The following is a 12,728-nucleotide window of genomic DNA, read 5'->3' as shown; positions in this document are numbered from 1 at the left end:
CTATTTTAATCCAATAATGAGGACATTTTAGTAATTAGAACCACTCATACCTCAAATTCATATGATTTAGTAAACAACTTTAATAAGAATCCAAAATCTAACTCTCCTCAATCCATATGATTTCGTAAACAACTTTAATAGGAATCCAAAATATAATTCTCATCAATCCAACTCTTCCTCAATTCAACTCCTCATAATCCGATTACGAATTAGTAAACATACCATTAAAATATAAGAGTAAATGTTCATAATCATTCAAAATACAAGATTTGATGATGATTTTTATATCTAAGTAAAATTAGGAAAAAGATTCATGTTGCTACTCAACTTCACAAACAATTTACTTTCGTAAATCATGTTTGCCACATTTGTCTCATATATTTTTAGTGTCTATGCTAAATTCTCTTTCAATGTAGTTTAGACTATCACTTATACTAAAAAAATAAGGGTTTTTAACTATAGACGTCCATGGACTTTGCCCCAAATTGCAATTGGGTCTGTGAACTTTTTTGTGTGGCAATTACATACTTTAAGTTCACAAGTTGTTCCAATTGGGTCATGCCATCGAAGTCTGTCAATTTGTCCATCAAAATGAGTGGTAAAAGCGTCCTTTTGAGCTGCAGAGGTAATTGTTTTAAAGTTTCAAACTTTGAAAGCTTCATAGACGGTTGAAACCTAGTTGAGGAAATCATGGGTTCCCACAAAATTGAGCTGGCTTTTGCTTTCTTCATATGGGCATCACTGGCATGCTTCTCTTCTTGCAATAGCCTCCCAAGTGAATACTCCATAGTGGAGCAAAATGAAGTGCTCAACAACTTCCCCACATAAGAGAAAGTGGTGGAGCCCTTCAGGCTCTGGAAGCAAAAGCATGGAAAGGTGTATAGGCATGCTGAAGAGAGTGAGAGGATGTTTGAGAATTTCAAGAGGAACCTCAAGTTTGAATTGGAGAAGACCGCAAAAAAGAGGGCTGCAAACAATGCACATGATAGCTAGAGGGTGGGGTTGAATAGGTTTGCAGACATGGAGCTGGTCATCGTGAAAACTCCAATATACCCCTTACAACAAGAGCACCTGTCATTCACATGGTCAAACTCGACGGATTCTGTTACGGTATAACCCAATTGGAACTACTTGTCGAGTTAAAGGATGTAATTGCCTCAAAAAAAATTCACAAACCTAATTACAACTGAGGACAAAGTTCAGGGACGTCTACAATTAAAAACGCAAAAAATAATAATGAAAAAGTGAGGACCCTATATTATGTGATTATATACATGAAAATTGGTCAAAATTACAACAAAATTTATGGCTCTTGGATGCTTCCACGGGTTAAATAGTCCCAACACTATTTGAGGGCGTCAACCTATTTAATGAAGCAGTTAGATAAGACAACTCAAGCCCTCTATACCCACAAAGTCCACTATCAAAGCCAATTGATTCATTGTAACAACAACAACAACAACAAAAAAAGAAAAAAGGCCAATTGATTCATCACATCATCTATCAAAGAATGCTGACTAACATGGAAATTCCCCCTGGTCCCTCCCACTTTATCTCTAACCAAAATGAATGTTACTATTATAGAAATGGTCAAGAACAGTCCGTTAATGAGTGAGTAGACAACTCTTAGCTATTGATGCATTGTGGGTCAAATTGACTGAGCCTAGTGGTTACACTATTGGGTCGTGAGACAAATGAACTTGGGTTTGATTTGTGAGATAGTTATTGGACTAGAGATGGGTCATGGACCATGGGCCATGGTTTCGGCCCATTATCGGTGGAACTCAGTGTTTGGTGCATCTAGTATAATTTGATGAACGCACCCAATATCTATATTTTTCTGATAAAGTCGAGGATTTGGTTTTAAATTTCGATTGGTTCAATGATCCTAGAAGTTCATTAGAATTTTAACTAATTTATAACTACTTTTTGGGAATTTCAGTTGTTATTAAATCAAAATCCACCTAATTAAGCTGGATTAGGATGTTAAGATTTTAATGCAACCTTGCGCATTAAGCACCACGTAACATGAACAATAGCCTAGTAAGAAAAGAGAGTCAAAGTCCAACAATGAACTGCATAGCGGCCATTACGCATCTCTCATCTGCTGCCATGCTTTTGTTTCTCCTTCCCAAATCAAACTAGTTCTTCCTCATTAACAATTTTACTTATTTGCTCTCTATTCTTTGCTTGGTGGAGTCTCCATGGATAATTCCATGTGCCATTGATGATCTTTTGTAAGTATCTCTAATGCTCTAGGTAAAGTTTATAGCTTTTAGATAATTCTATGTGCCTTCACATTGGATAGTCAATTATGATTCTGGAATATTAGGGCTTTCGTAGCTTTCAGTTAACCAAAAACCCTTATCGCTTTTAACTATTTCTAGGTCATAAAAACATCTAGTAGTGCTTAAATAAAACCCTAATGAAACAATTCATGCGCATCGAGATGAAACGTTTGTGAGCAGAAATGCTTCATATAAAAGCAATCCCAAACGAACCCTAAGTTTTGTTCATTCGTATGATTGTATTTGTACGATATGAATGATTTTATGATGTCCTAGGTTTCTTATATTGTGTTTAGGTAACAGAGGAAGAACTAAAAGAGAGGGGGTATAAAGTATAAACATGGTATCTGAAGGCACACCATATGCACCAAAGAACATCCTCATAACAGGTGCAGCAGGGTTCATAGGCAGCCATGTGACCAATCGGCTGATCAAAAACTATCCCAGCTATAAAATCGTAGCCCTTGATAAGCTAGACTATTGCTCTAGCTTCAAGAACCTCAGGCCCTCTAGAGCCTCTCCCAATTTCAAGTTTGTCAAAGGTGACATTGCCTGCGCTGACCTGGTCAACCATCTCTTGATTGCTGATGAAATTGACACCATAATGCACTTTGCTGCACAAACACATGTAGACAATTCATTTGGAAACTCATTTGAATTCACAAACAACAATGTCTATGGAACCCATGTTCTTCTTGAAGCCTGCAAGGTCACACAGCAGATCAAAAGGTTCATCCATGTGAGCACAGATGAGGTGTATGGAGAAACTGATATGGAAACTGATATTGGAAACCCTGAGGCTTCTCAGCTTCTGCCCACAAATCCTTACTCTGCTACAAAAGCAGGGGCTGAAATGTTGGTTATGGCTTACCACAGATCTTATGGCCTGCCAACAATCACAACCAGAAGCAACAATGTTTATGGGCCCCACCAGTATCCAGAAAAGCTTATCCCAAAATTCAGTCTTCTTGCAATGAAAGGTGAGAAATTGCCTATCCATGGAAATGGATCAAATGTTAGAAGCTATCTGTATTGTGATGATGTTGCTGAGGCATTTGATGTTATACTTCATAAGGGGGTGATTGGGCATGTGTACAATATTGGTACCAAAAAAGAGAGGTCTGTTATAAATGTGGCAGAGGATGTTTGCAAGGTGTTTGGTTTGAACCCAAAGGAAGCTATTAGCTTTGTTCATGACAGGCCTTTCAATGACCATAGGTACTTCTTGGATGATCAAAAGCTTAAGAAGCTTGGGTGGGAGGTGAAGACTAGTTGGGAGGAAGGGCTAAAGCTGACAACACAGTGGTACACCAAGAATCCTACTTGGTGGGGTGATGTGTCTGCTGCACTTCACCCACACCCAAGTTTCTCTGTGATTAGTCGATCCAACGATGATGCATGGTTCTTCGAATACGGGTACACAAGGCTGTCAAGAACTTGCAGTGAGAACAGCAACAGCTCTGCATTGAAATTCTTGATATATGGGAGGACTGGTTGGATAGGAGGGTTGTTGGGGAAGCTTTGTAAAGATGAAGGAATTGAATTTGAGTATGGGAAAGGAAGACTTGAGGATAGGAAGTCTCTGCTGGAGGACATAACAAGAGCACAACCAACCCATGTGTTCAATGCAGCTGGAATTACAGGCCGCCCTAACGTTGATTGGTGTGAATCTCACAAGACTCAAACAATCAGGACGAATGTAGTCGGTACGCTAAATTTGGCCGACGTTTGCAAGGATCAAGGTCTGTTGATGATGAATTTTGCAACTGGCTGCATATTTGAGTATGACAAGGAGCATCCTCTAGGATCAGGTATTGGATTCAAGGAGGAGGACAAGGCTAATTTCACCGGCTCCTTCTATTCGAAGACCAAAGCCATGGTAACAAATTTCGAACTTGTTTACAATTTGTTTTTTATTTCAAAACCATAGTCTATATATGCTGCATTCAAGCATGGAGAGAGGGTGTAATTCTGTCATGTCACCACCAACAATATCCAAGCTTTGTTCTAAAATCATGTACATTTTTTTGTTAAGGATATATTTAATATCACAAAGAAAATGGTTGAATTTGCAGGTGGAGGAGCTTTTAAAGGAATACGACAATGTGTGCACCCTCAGAGTAAGAATGCCAATATCATCAGACCTCAGCAACCCAAGAAATTTCATCACGAAAATCGCGCATTACGACAACGTTGTGAACATACCCAACAGCATGACAGTTTTAGATGAGCTCCTACCAATCTCCATTGACATGGCTAGGAGGAACTGCAGAGGAATATGGAACTTCACCAACCCTGGAGTCATAAGCCACAATGAGATCCTAGAGATGTACAGGGATTATATTGACCCAAAATTTAAGTGGCAAAATTTTGGCCTAGAAGAACAGGCCAAGGTGATTGTAGCACCAAGGAGTAACAATGAATTGGATGCTTCAAAGCTGAAGAGGGAGTTTCCTGAATTGTTGTCAGTCAAAGATTCAATCATAAAATATGTCTTTGAGCCCAACAAGAAGGCTTGAAAGTCATGGTTGTATCTACACCTTTTAAGCTGCAGAATCAAATCTTTACTGTTAATTTCATTGTTTTATTTTTTCTCTCTCTCTCATATTCATATTGTTTTGTCCATTTACTTCAATATAAAAAACAGACGGATGTTATTCATCAGAGAAAAAAAAGCAAGATTTTGAGAATGATACTTTATAGGTGAGAAACCCAAACTTGCTTTGGAGTCTAAGAGCAAACAAGCCTGGTCACATCTTCATTGAAGAACATGCCAATTTGACATCATTTTGGTTTTCTTTGATTGGCTGGGGTATAAAATATGGTAGCCCACTCCTTTCTTCCTTTTATAGTTTGACTTAGTATACTCCTTTAGGATTGCAACTCATGAAAGGGTTAGGAATTTACTTTAAAGTGTACTTTCTGTCAGTACAATTTGGTTGTCATTTCAATTTCAACTGTGGTTCATTTTAAAACTCGTGGAATTCCAGAGCAGCGTGTGTAAAACTTACATAAGACGGGTGTATGTATACACTCTTTTTATTTCGACTAATAATCTCAAAAAAGAAAAAAAGAAGAAAAACATGGATCATGATGATTGAGTCAATTTTCAAATACAATTTATACGAACTCATGAAACATGACATATTGACATCTGCTTTCCAATCGACAAGTGGGTTGGCTTTCCATAATCTTTCAAAATGTGTGAGTGGCATATTGGCTTTCAAAATGGTCAATAAAATAATCCATATTGGCTTCTTTATATACAGCACCTTGTGAAGCCATTACACAAAAGAAAAGTGGTTTGTTCTGTTGTAGTGTTGAAGCATGAGGTGAGATATTGGATGGTGGTGACAGAATAAGAGAACAAAATATGCCAATTACCTATGCCAACCATACATAATACATTATGAAATGTGACAAAAGCAAGCTGACTTCTTCAGAGGCTGTGAATGGCTCAAGTCACTTTTGAAGGTGTTTGCTTCTGCACATGGAATAAAAAATGAAGGGCTGGTGTTCACTCTGGATGACCTCATTTCACCACATTCAGTCTTCAAACAACATATCCATATATATATATATATATATATATATATATACTTTTCTAATATCAAATCCCTAAGTGGACTAGGACACAAACTTTTGGTGCATAACTAATTCTGATTAGGTCTCTATTTTTCATTTATTTTTAAGAATAGAGAGGCTAACTACAACACTAATTTCATTACAAATTTAGATAAAACTGAAACGGGACAATTTTCTAATATTTCAAATAAAGACGTATGTGTATTTTGAAAGATATATACAATATAATTTTCTCTTGCCAATAGAAAATAGAGATTCAAACTTAAAATAACTTTCAATTTCGGGTATGAATTTTATATTGCTGCTTTTTGCATAGGTTTATCATACGAAAGCAATCAATTTATACTGGTAAATCTGTAATTTTGCAGTATTTCACTTTCTCCTGTGGAAGACGTGCTTAACCGATGATAAATATACGATTGATTGACATTTTTGTTTAGATTGATATTAATTAAGGAGTTGAGATAAGAAGGAATATACCCTTCTTCTTTTTACCTTTTTAAATTTCCAAAAGTCCTAAAGCATGATGTTTTTATTTATAAATTGAAAAAACAAAAACAAAAAACAAAGTGAAGTGGCGCGATTCGCATGATCATATTGTCCAATATTAATGTGTGTTTGTTTCTTGCCTGTCATGTATCTTCATATTTGGTCGTGCGTCAACTTCAACCAAACTACCAAATCACAACAATTAATACAAGTTTTCAGAAAATGCTCAAAGCGTGTGGAAATAAAGTGGTGCACCAATTTCTGACCAAAAGCACCAATTAATCCCATAAGAAAGAGTGCATTTAAGAAAACTAAAATGATAACAATTGATTCCGAAACGCGAATAATATTTGTCTTATTAAAATAATTTAATAACATAAAATATGTTACGTGAATCTAATACGAACGATACATTTACTAATTCACAATTTAACAACATAAGACACGACTATTTGTCAATAGAAAATCTGCGCTTAAAACCATGCGAACTAAGACGCGGGTTAGGAAGGGCCCAAGATAGAACTGTGATTTGTTAGTTCTTCTTTTGTTTACGCAACGTAAGTGTCACTAAATTACTGCACAAAGGACGAAGCATACAAATGAACCAGTGGCAATATCGTTATTCAGAGAAACAATTTGGCGGGTTTCAAATAATCCCACGTTAAAAACAAGCTCTCATTGACTGACACAGACTCACACAAAAGTTTGCAAGCAGCCACCAAAAATCCAAATCACCTCTCAACCGTCTTCCTCTGTCTTCTTCTTCTTCCGCCAACAATCGCCTGAAAAATTTCGCAGAGATGGAATATTCCGGCGATGAATACGACGTCATCGTGGTCGGAGCCGGCATCATGGGCAGCTCCACCGCCTACCAGACAGCCAAGCGTGGCCAGAAGACCCTCCTCCTTGAGCAATTCGACTTCCTCCACCACCGCGGCTCCTCCCATGGCGAGTCCCGGACGATCCGCGCCACCTACCCGGAAGACTACTACACGCCATTGGTTCTCGAGTCCTACAAGCTCTGGCAGCAAGCCGAGTCCGAGATCGGCTACAATGTCTATTTCAAAGCTCACCAATTGGACATGGCCCCGGCAAACAATAAGGTTCTGCATGCGGTTGTTGAGAGCTGTCGTAAAAATTCGGTCCCCATTCGGTTCATGAACCGGGACCAGCTGGATCGGGAGTTCTCGGGTCGGATTCGGATTCCGGAGGATTGGGTGGCCGTGGCGACGGAGCATGGTGGGGTTATTAAACCCACCAAGGCTGTGTCTATGTTTCAAACTCTTGCTCTGCAGAACGGTGCCGTTTTGAGGGACAATATGGGGGTGAAGGGTGTGGAGAGAGATGGGGTGAGAGGAGGGGTTTGGGTGTGCACAGAAAATGGAGAGAGGTTTTGGGGGAAGAAGTGTGTAGTGACCGTTGGGGCTTGGACTACAAAGTTAGTTAAAACGGTTGCTGGGATTGAGCTGCCTATACAGCCATTGGAGACCACTGTTTGTTATTGGAGGATTAAGGAGGGGCATGAAGGTGGTTTTGCCATTGGAGGTGACTTTCCAACCTTTGCTAGCTATGGGGATACCTACATTTATGGGACACCCTCTTTGGAGTACCCCGGTTTGATCAAGGTTGCCGTGCATGGCGGGTACCCATGTGACCCGGATAAGAGGCCGTGGGGACCTGGGAACCCGCTGGCTCCGTTGAAGGAGTGGATTGAGGGGAGGTTCTCCGGTGTGGTTGACTCGGGTGGGCCGGTGGCCACTCAGCTGTGTATGTACTCCATGACCCCGGATGAGGACTTTGTGATTGATTTCTTGGGTGGGGAGTTTGGGAAGGATGTGGTGGTGGGTGGCGGGTTTTCGGGTCACGGGTTCAAGCTGTCTCCGGTGGTGGGGAGGATATTGGCTGACCTTGCACTTAGTGGGGACGCTCAAGGAGTGGAGCTAAAGCACTTTAGGATAGCAAGGTTTCAAGAGAATCCTAAAGGCAATGTTAAAGACTTCCTATAGATCGTCGGTGCTAATTTGAAGCAGAATTGGGTAGCTTCCATCTGTGGCCAATAATTTGAAGCACTTAGGATAGCAAATTTTATGTGGTTATGTGTGAGTGAGTATGTACGTGTGTGGTGGACAAATTGACACAATAAACACACCGCTTCATTTGGTGTTCAATGTTCCTCGAAATGTTGCATCAATTTTACATTGTAGGGAAAAAAATTGTTTCATTTTTTTCTTTTTCTTTTTTCAAATTTCGTTTTAAAAAACCGAAACCAACATCTAGGAATTTGAGATGGACATAATTCTATGAAAATAAAAGCCAATTTGAAACGCAAGGAGCTTATAATTCAAGTAGTTAAGAGCAGTTATCCTAAATCTGAAATCTGAAATTCTGTATTTGAATTCTCATTTTTCCATACCGCTTGGAATAAGAAAAAGCCCAATTTGAACCAATTTGAAAAAAGTAGATATTAATTGATGACCAAAAAATAATAAATCAATCTAACCACATCTAGGAAGGAGAAAAAATAGCAGATTAAGCTTCCAACTTAATAGCCCAATAAAAGCATAACCATGGTTGGGACTAAGAGCCCATCTTGCATCCCAACCTACTAGTCTTCTCAGAATCCATATCTATCGCAATTGCATGCGACTTGAGGTGCAATGGAGGTCCCAGATACCGCCCAGTTGTTTTTCTATTAAAAAAAATCCACAAATGTAAAGTCAATAATGACATCACAGTACTCTGACAAAGCCCTAGAAATGCAAGTTAATATACAAATAAGCATATAACATCTCACCGGAGGTTCAACCTCGATAATTTCAGAGGTCATACTAGTTCCTCTGCCAGAATCTCCAACACCTCGATAAGATATGCGTTGTGCACAACCACCCGAGCAATATTCATATCAAACCATGTTAATAACTCATGGATCTCATCTGAATTTCTCTTGTTGCAGGTTTGAGATGCAACAAGAACATCATTGGTGCACCTAGTGACCTCTTGCCTTAAGAAAGATATCTCAGCATCCCGATCTTGCAATTGTGATTGGAGCTTTTCCTCCTCGGCAAGGAGGTTTGCAGATAGATGATGTAGCTCATCAAACTCACAGTGACCGAAAGCTTTTTCATAACCTTCCCACGAGAAGCTTCAAGGTTCTCAAGATCTATGTTCTTTTGTTCCACAACCTTTTCCAATTCCTTAATCTTGAAAGTGAGACCTTGCATTTGCACCTCCTCATCGTCAAGTGCTTGCATTAGGTTTATAATTATTGATTATATAAATAACCATTTTAAACTTCCTTCAAAAGATAAACATTCAAATTATATATTTGATGGTGTGGATCGAATGTCAATGAGAACTGACCTTGGTCTTTGGCAGCAATCACATCAGTCAGTGATCTGACCCTCTCTTGCAAATCGGCACAAGTGGCACGACCATCTTCTAGCTCTTTCACTCTCTGCTCCAATTGGTTACGTTCACCCTTCATCACTTCCACCTGTTTTTCCAAATCATGCACCAACGTTTTTGAGGATTGAAGATCCATTGAATAACTTGTTGCAGCCGCTTTTTGACTTTCAAGCTCCATGCATATCCTTTCCTTTTGAATGTCCTTCTCCTGAATTTATTTCTGCAACTTGGAAATGGTAATCTTCAATTCCTTTTGGTTACCTTCCACAATTTCAGCTGTCAGAGTACCAAAATCATTCACAGTCGATCGACAATAGCCCGTCTGTCATAGTCCTGATACATTCCTCAGAGTGAAACTGCTCCTCTCCGCCAAAAAAAAAGTCCATCCACAGGAAATTCTGCTGATTTCAATCTCATCCCTTGATCTCCAGCAGCCCAAGATTCAAATATAAAAAATCTTGTATCTTTACAAGATTTCAGACTTCTTGGCATTGAATCACATGATTGTCATACATTCATGCAACAATTGCTTCCTGTGGCAATTCGTTCTGTTTTGGAGAAGCCTGTAAGGTATGCAATAACTCGACTGTGTTTTTTCTTCAATGCTATATGTACAAAGACGGTGAATGTTTCCAAGCTAGATAAGTTTTTTTTGTTGTTGTCAAAACTAAGCTAGATAAGTTAGAAGAAGATATAGTAGTTATTTTGTATTTGCTTAAGAAATATTTTCCCTTTTCATTCTTCAATATCATGGTTCATCTATTAATTCATCTTGTCAAAGACGTTCGTCTATGTGGGTCAATTTATTTTAGATGTATGTATCCGTTTGAAAGATATATGAAAGTGCTAAATGGGTATGTTCAAAATCGTACTCATCCCGAAGATTGCATTGTTGAGCGGTATATAGCTAAAGAAGCTGTGGAGTTTTGCACCAAACTCTTATATGATGTTAGTACAATTGGAGTGTCATCAAGGACTTTCAAAGCCACTATCAGGTTGCTCAGTGAGCTTAGTTGATCTGGACCTGTTAAACCAGGCATATCTATATATGTTGGAGAATACGAAGGAAGTCCTACCTTATATCGAGTATGAGTTTGATTCATAATGTTTTAAATTATTCCTTATGTTTTTCTTATATACAAAGGACCGTAATGCTTGAATTTTCCCTGCCATGTAGGGAACATAAAATTCACATCAAGACCACTTATCCAAAATTTAAAAAGAGAACAAAGTGGCTGGAAGATAAGCACAACAACATTTTCATTCAATGGTTACGTTTTAAGGTATATGTTATTGAATAACATATTGGACTTTTATTTTTCTTCTTTCTATATTAGATTGAATTAAGATATGATTAATTTGCAAGTTCAAAGTGAACTCAATGGGAAGTACAATAATGACGTATCAGAAAATTTGAGGTGGCTAGCAGCTGATCCAAGCATGGCAGTGCCATCACATAAGAGTTATCTTATTAAAGGTGTTAAATTTAACACCAAGGCACAAGATGATGTCCAGACTGTTCAAAATAGTGGAGTTTATTTACTTACAAATACTATGCAAGTTGCAAGTTGCAAGTGTCAAAGATAAAACCTCGATTGTCTCAAATATGAGTTTTTATGGTGTCATTCAAGATATTTGGGACCTTGACTACCAAAAGTTTAGAATCCCAATCTTCAGGTGTGATTGGATAGATAACGCTTATATCCTTGTAGTCGACGGACTTGAATTTACCTTTATAGATCTTAGTAAAATTAGACATAGGAATGATCAATTTGTTATGGCTTCTCAAGTCAAACAAGTATTATTTGTTGATGACCCAATGCATCATAGTTAGTCGGTAGTATTATCAATGCCTAATAAAGAATATGATGATGTTATTGGTGATGATGTGCTAAGTGATGTGAGAATTGAGTGTGAGCCATTTACTAGAATGATACCAAATGTTGACACATTTGATGAACTAGCGGGTGAGTTTGGAGTGAAAATATTATAGATGGGTATGAAGATATATGGCAATGATGGTTGTAATGTATGACATTAGTTATGCCCTAAATGACTTTGTATGACATTAATTTTGTAATAAATTGTAATGTATGACATTATTTTTTTTACTTTCATTATGCAGGTTTTGGGCACAATATTTTTAGTATTAAAAATTTACAAATTTATAAATAAACTCAATCCTAGACATGTATTTATAAAAAAAAACTCAAACACTATTTAAACATAGAAACACACCCAAAATCAACCTCAAAGTCAACTTTTTGGGTTTGTTTATAAATGGGTTTTGAGTGTGTGTAATGATAGGTTTTGGGTGTGTTTATAAAGTGTTTTGGGTGTTGGGTTTTTTTATAATTTCAACCTCCATTTTGGGTGTTTTAATGAAACTCCCTTAAAAATATTGGATTCAAGATGTAAAACACAACCAGTTAACAAATTGCAAAAACAAACATCTAAATGATACCCAACATCATTTTTTAACAAACGTCATGGAATGGACGATGGTAAACGACTGTACCTAAATAAATACCGCCATTTAAAATGAAAAAACACGTCATTTAAATAAAATTGACATTAAATTCCAATTAGGCAACTCTAAATGAAAAATAATGTCGTTTTTATTATCAAACCATGACCGTAATGTAGGTACCAACGTCCAAAGAACACACATGATTGTCATTTAGTTGAAAGCATCATACATAATAATCAAACAACGACGGTCACATATGCAGCCGTTACTACTGTCTATTCACGACAGAGTTGTTCATAGAAGCGACATTTTAAATATAATAACACGACAATAAAGGGTACAAAACGACGTATTTAACGACTTCACTACCACCTTCCGTATATATTTACCGTCATCTATTAGAACCACAAAAGGCATTTTAGTTTAAATATTTGTCATGAAAGTTCTTCTGAACGTTGGTAAGCTGATACTTGGTATCGTCTAACAAACAT

The 12,728-nt window shown here is 37.8% G+C and overlaps 2 protein-coding genes across 2 annotated transcripts; both read left to right on the top strand.

Annotated features, from left to right (window-relative positions):
• Positions 1–2,105: 2,105 nt before the first annotated feature.
• LOC103320150 (trifunctional UDP-glucose 4,6-dehydratase/UDP-4-keto-6-deoxy-D-glucose 3,5-epimerase/UDP-4-keto-L-rhamnose-reductase RHM1-like) lies at positions 2,106–4,893 on the top strand. Its single transcript, XM_008221782.3, has 3 exons — positions 2,106–2,237; positions 2,585–4,167; positions 4,364–4,893. The coding sequence occupies exons 2-3, from the start codon at positions 2,629–2,631 to the stop codon at positions 4,805–4,807; spliced, it is 1,983 nt and encodes a 660-aa protein (XP_008220004.2). The 5' UTR covers positions 2,106–2,237; positions 2,585–2,628; the 3' UTR covers positions 4,808–4,893.
• A 2,079-nt stretch (positions 4,894–6,972) lies between these two features.
• LOC103320108 (putative sarcosine oxidase) lies at positions 6,973–8,641 on the top strand. The gene has a single exon (XM_089045209.1). It carries the CDS (start codon positions 7,163–7,165, stop codon positions 8,366–8,368), a length of 1,206 nt encoding a protein of 401 aa, XP_088901335.1. The 5' UTR covers positions 6,973–7,162; the 3' UTR covers positions 8,369–8,641.
• Positions 8,642–12,728: the final 4,087 nt, after the last annotated feature.

This window comes from Prunus mume, linkage group LG2, assembly GCF_029339155.1.
Source record: "Prunus mume cultivar Tortuosa linkage group LG2, ASM2933915v1, whole genome shotgun sequence".
Taxonomy (NCBI): Eukaryota; Viridiplantae; Streptophyta; class Magnoliopsida; order Rosales; family Rosaceae; genus Prunus; species Prunus mume.
Note: the sequence above shows the minus strand (reverse complement) of the source record. Positions and strands in the feature narration are given on the sequence as shown.

Bases quoted from the DNA above. Each gene is read 5' to 3' on its own strand.
- LOC103320150 (XM_008221782.3), top strand. From the start codon at position 2,629: ATGGTATCTGAAGGCACACCATATGCACCAAAGAACATCCTCATAACA. The intron at 4,168-4,363 runs GTAACAAATTTC...TTGAATTTGCAG, and splicing joins ATTCGAAGACCAAAGCCATG to GTGGAGGAGCTTTTAAAGGA.
- LOC103320108 (XM_089045209.1), top strand. From the start codon at position 7,163: ATGGAATATTCCGGCGATGAATACGACGTCATCGTGGTCGGAGCCGGC.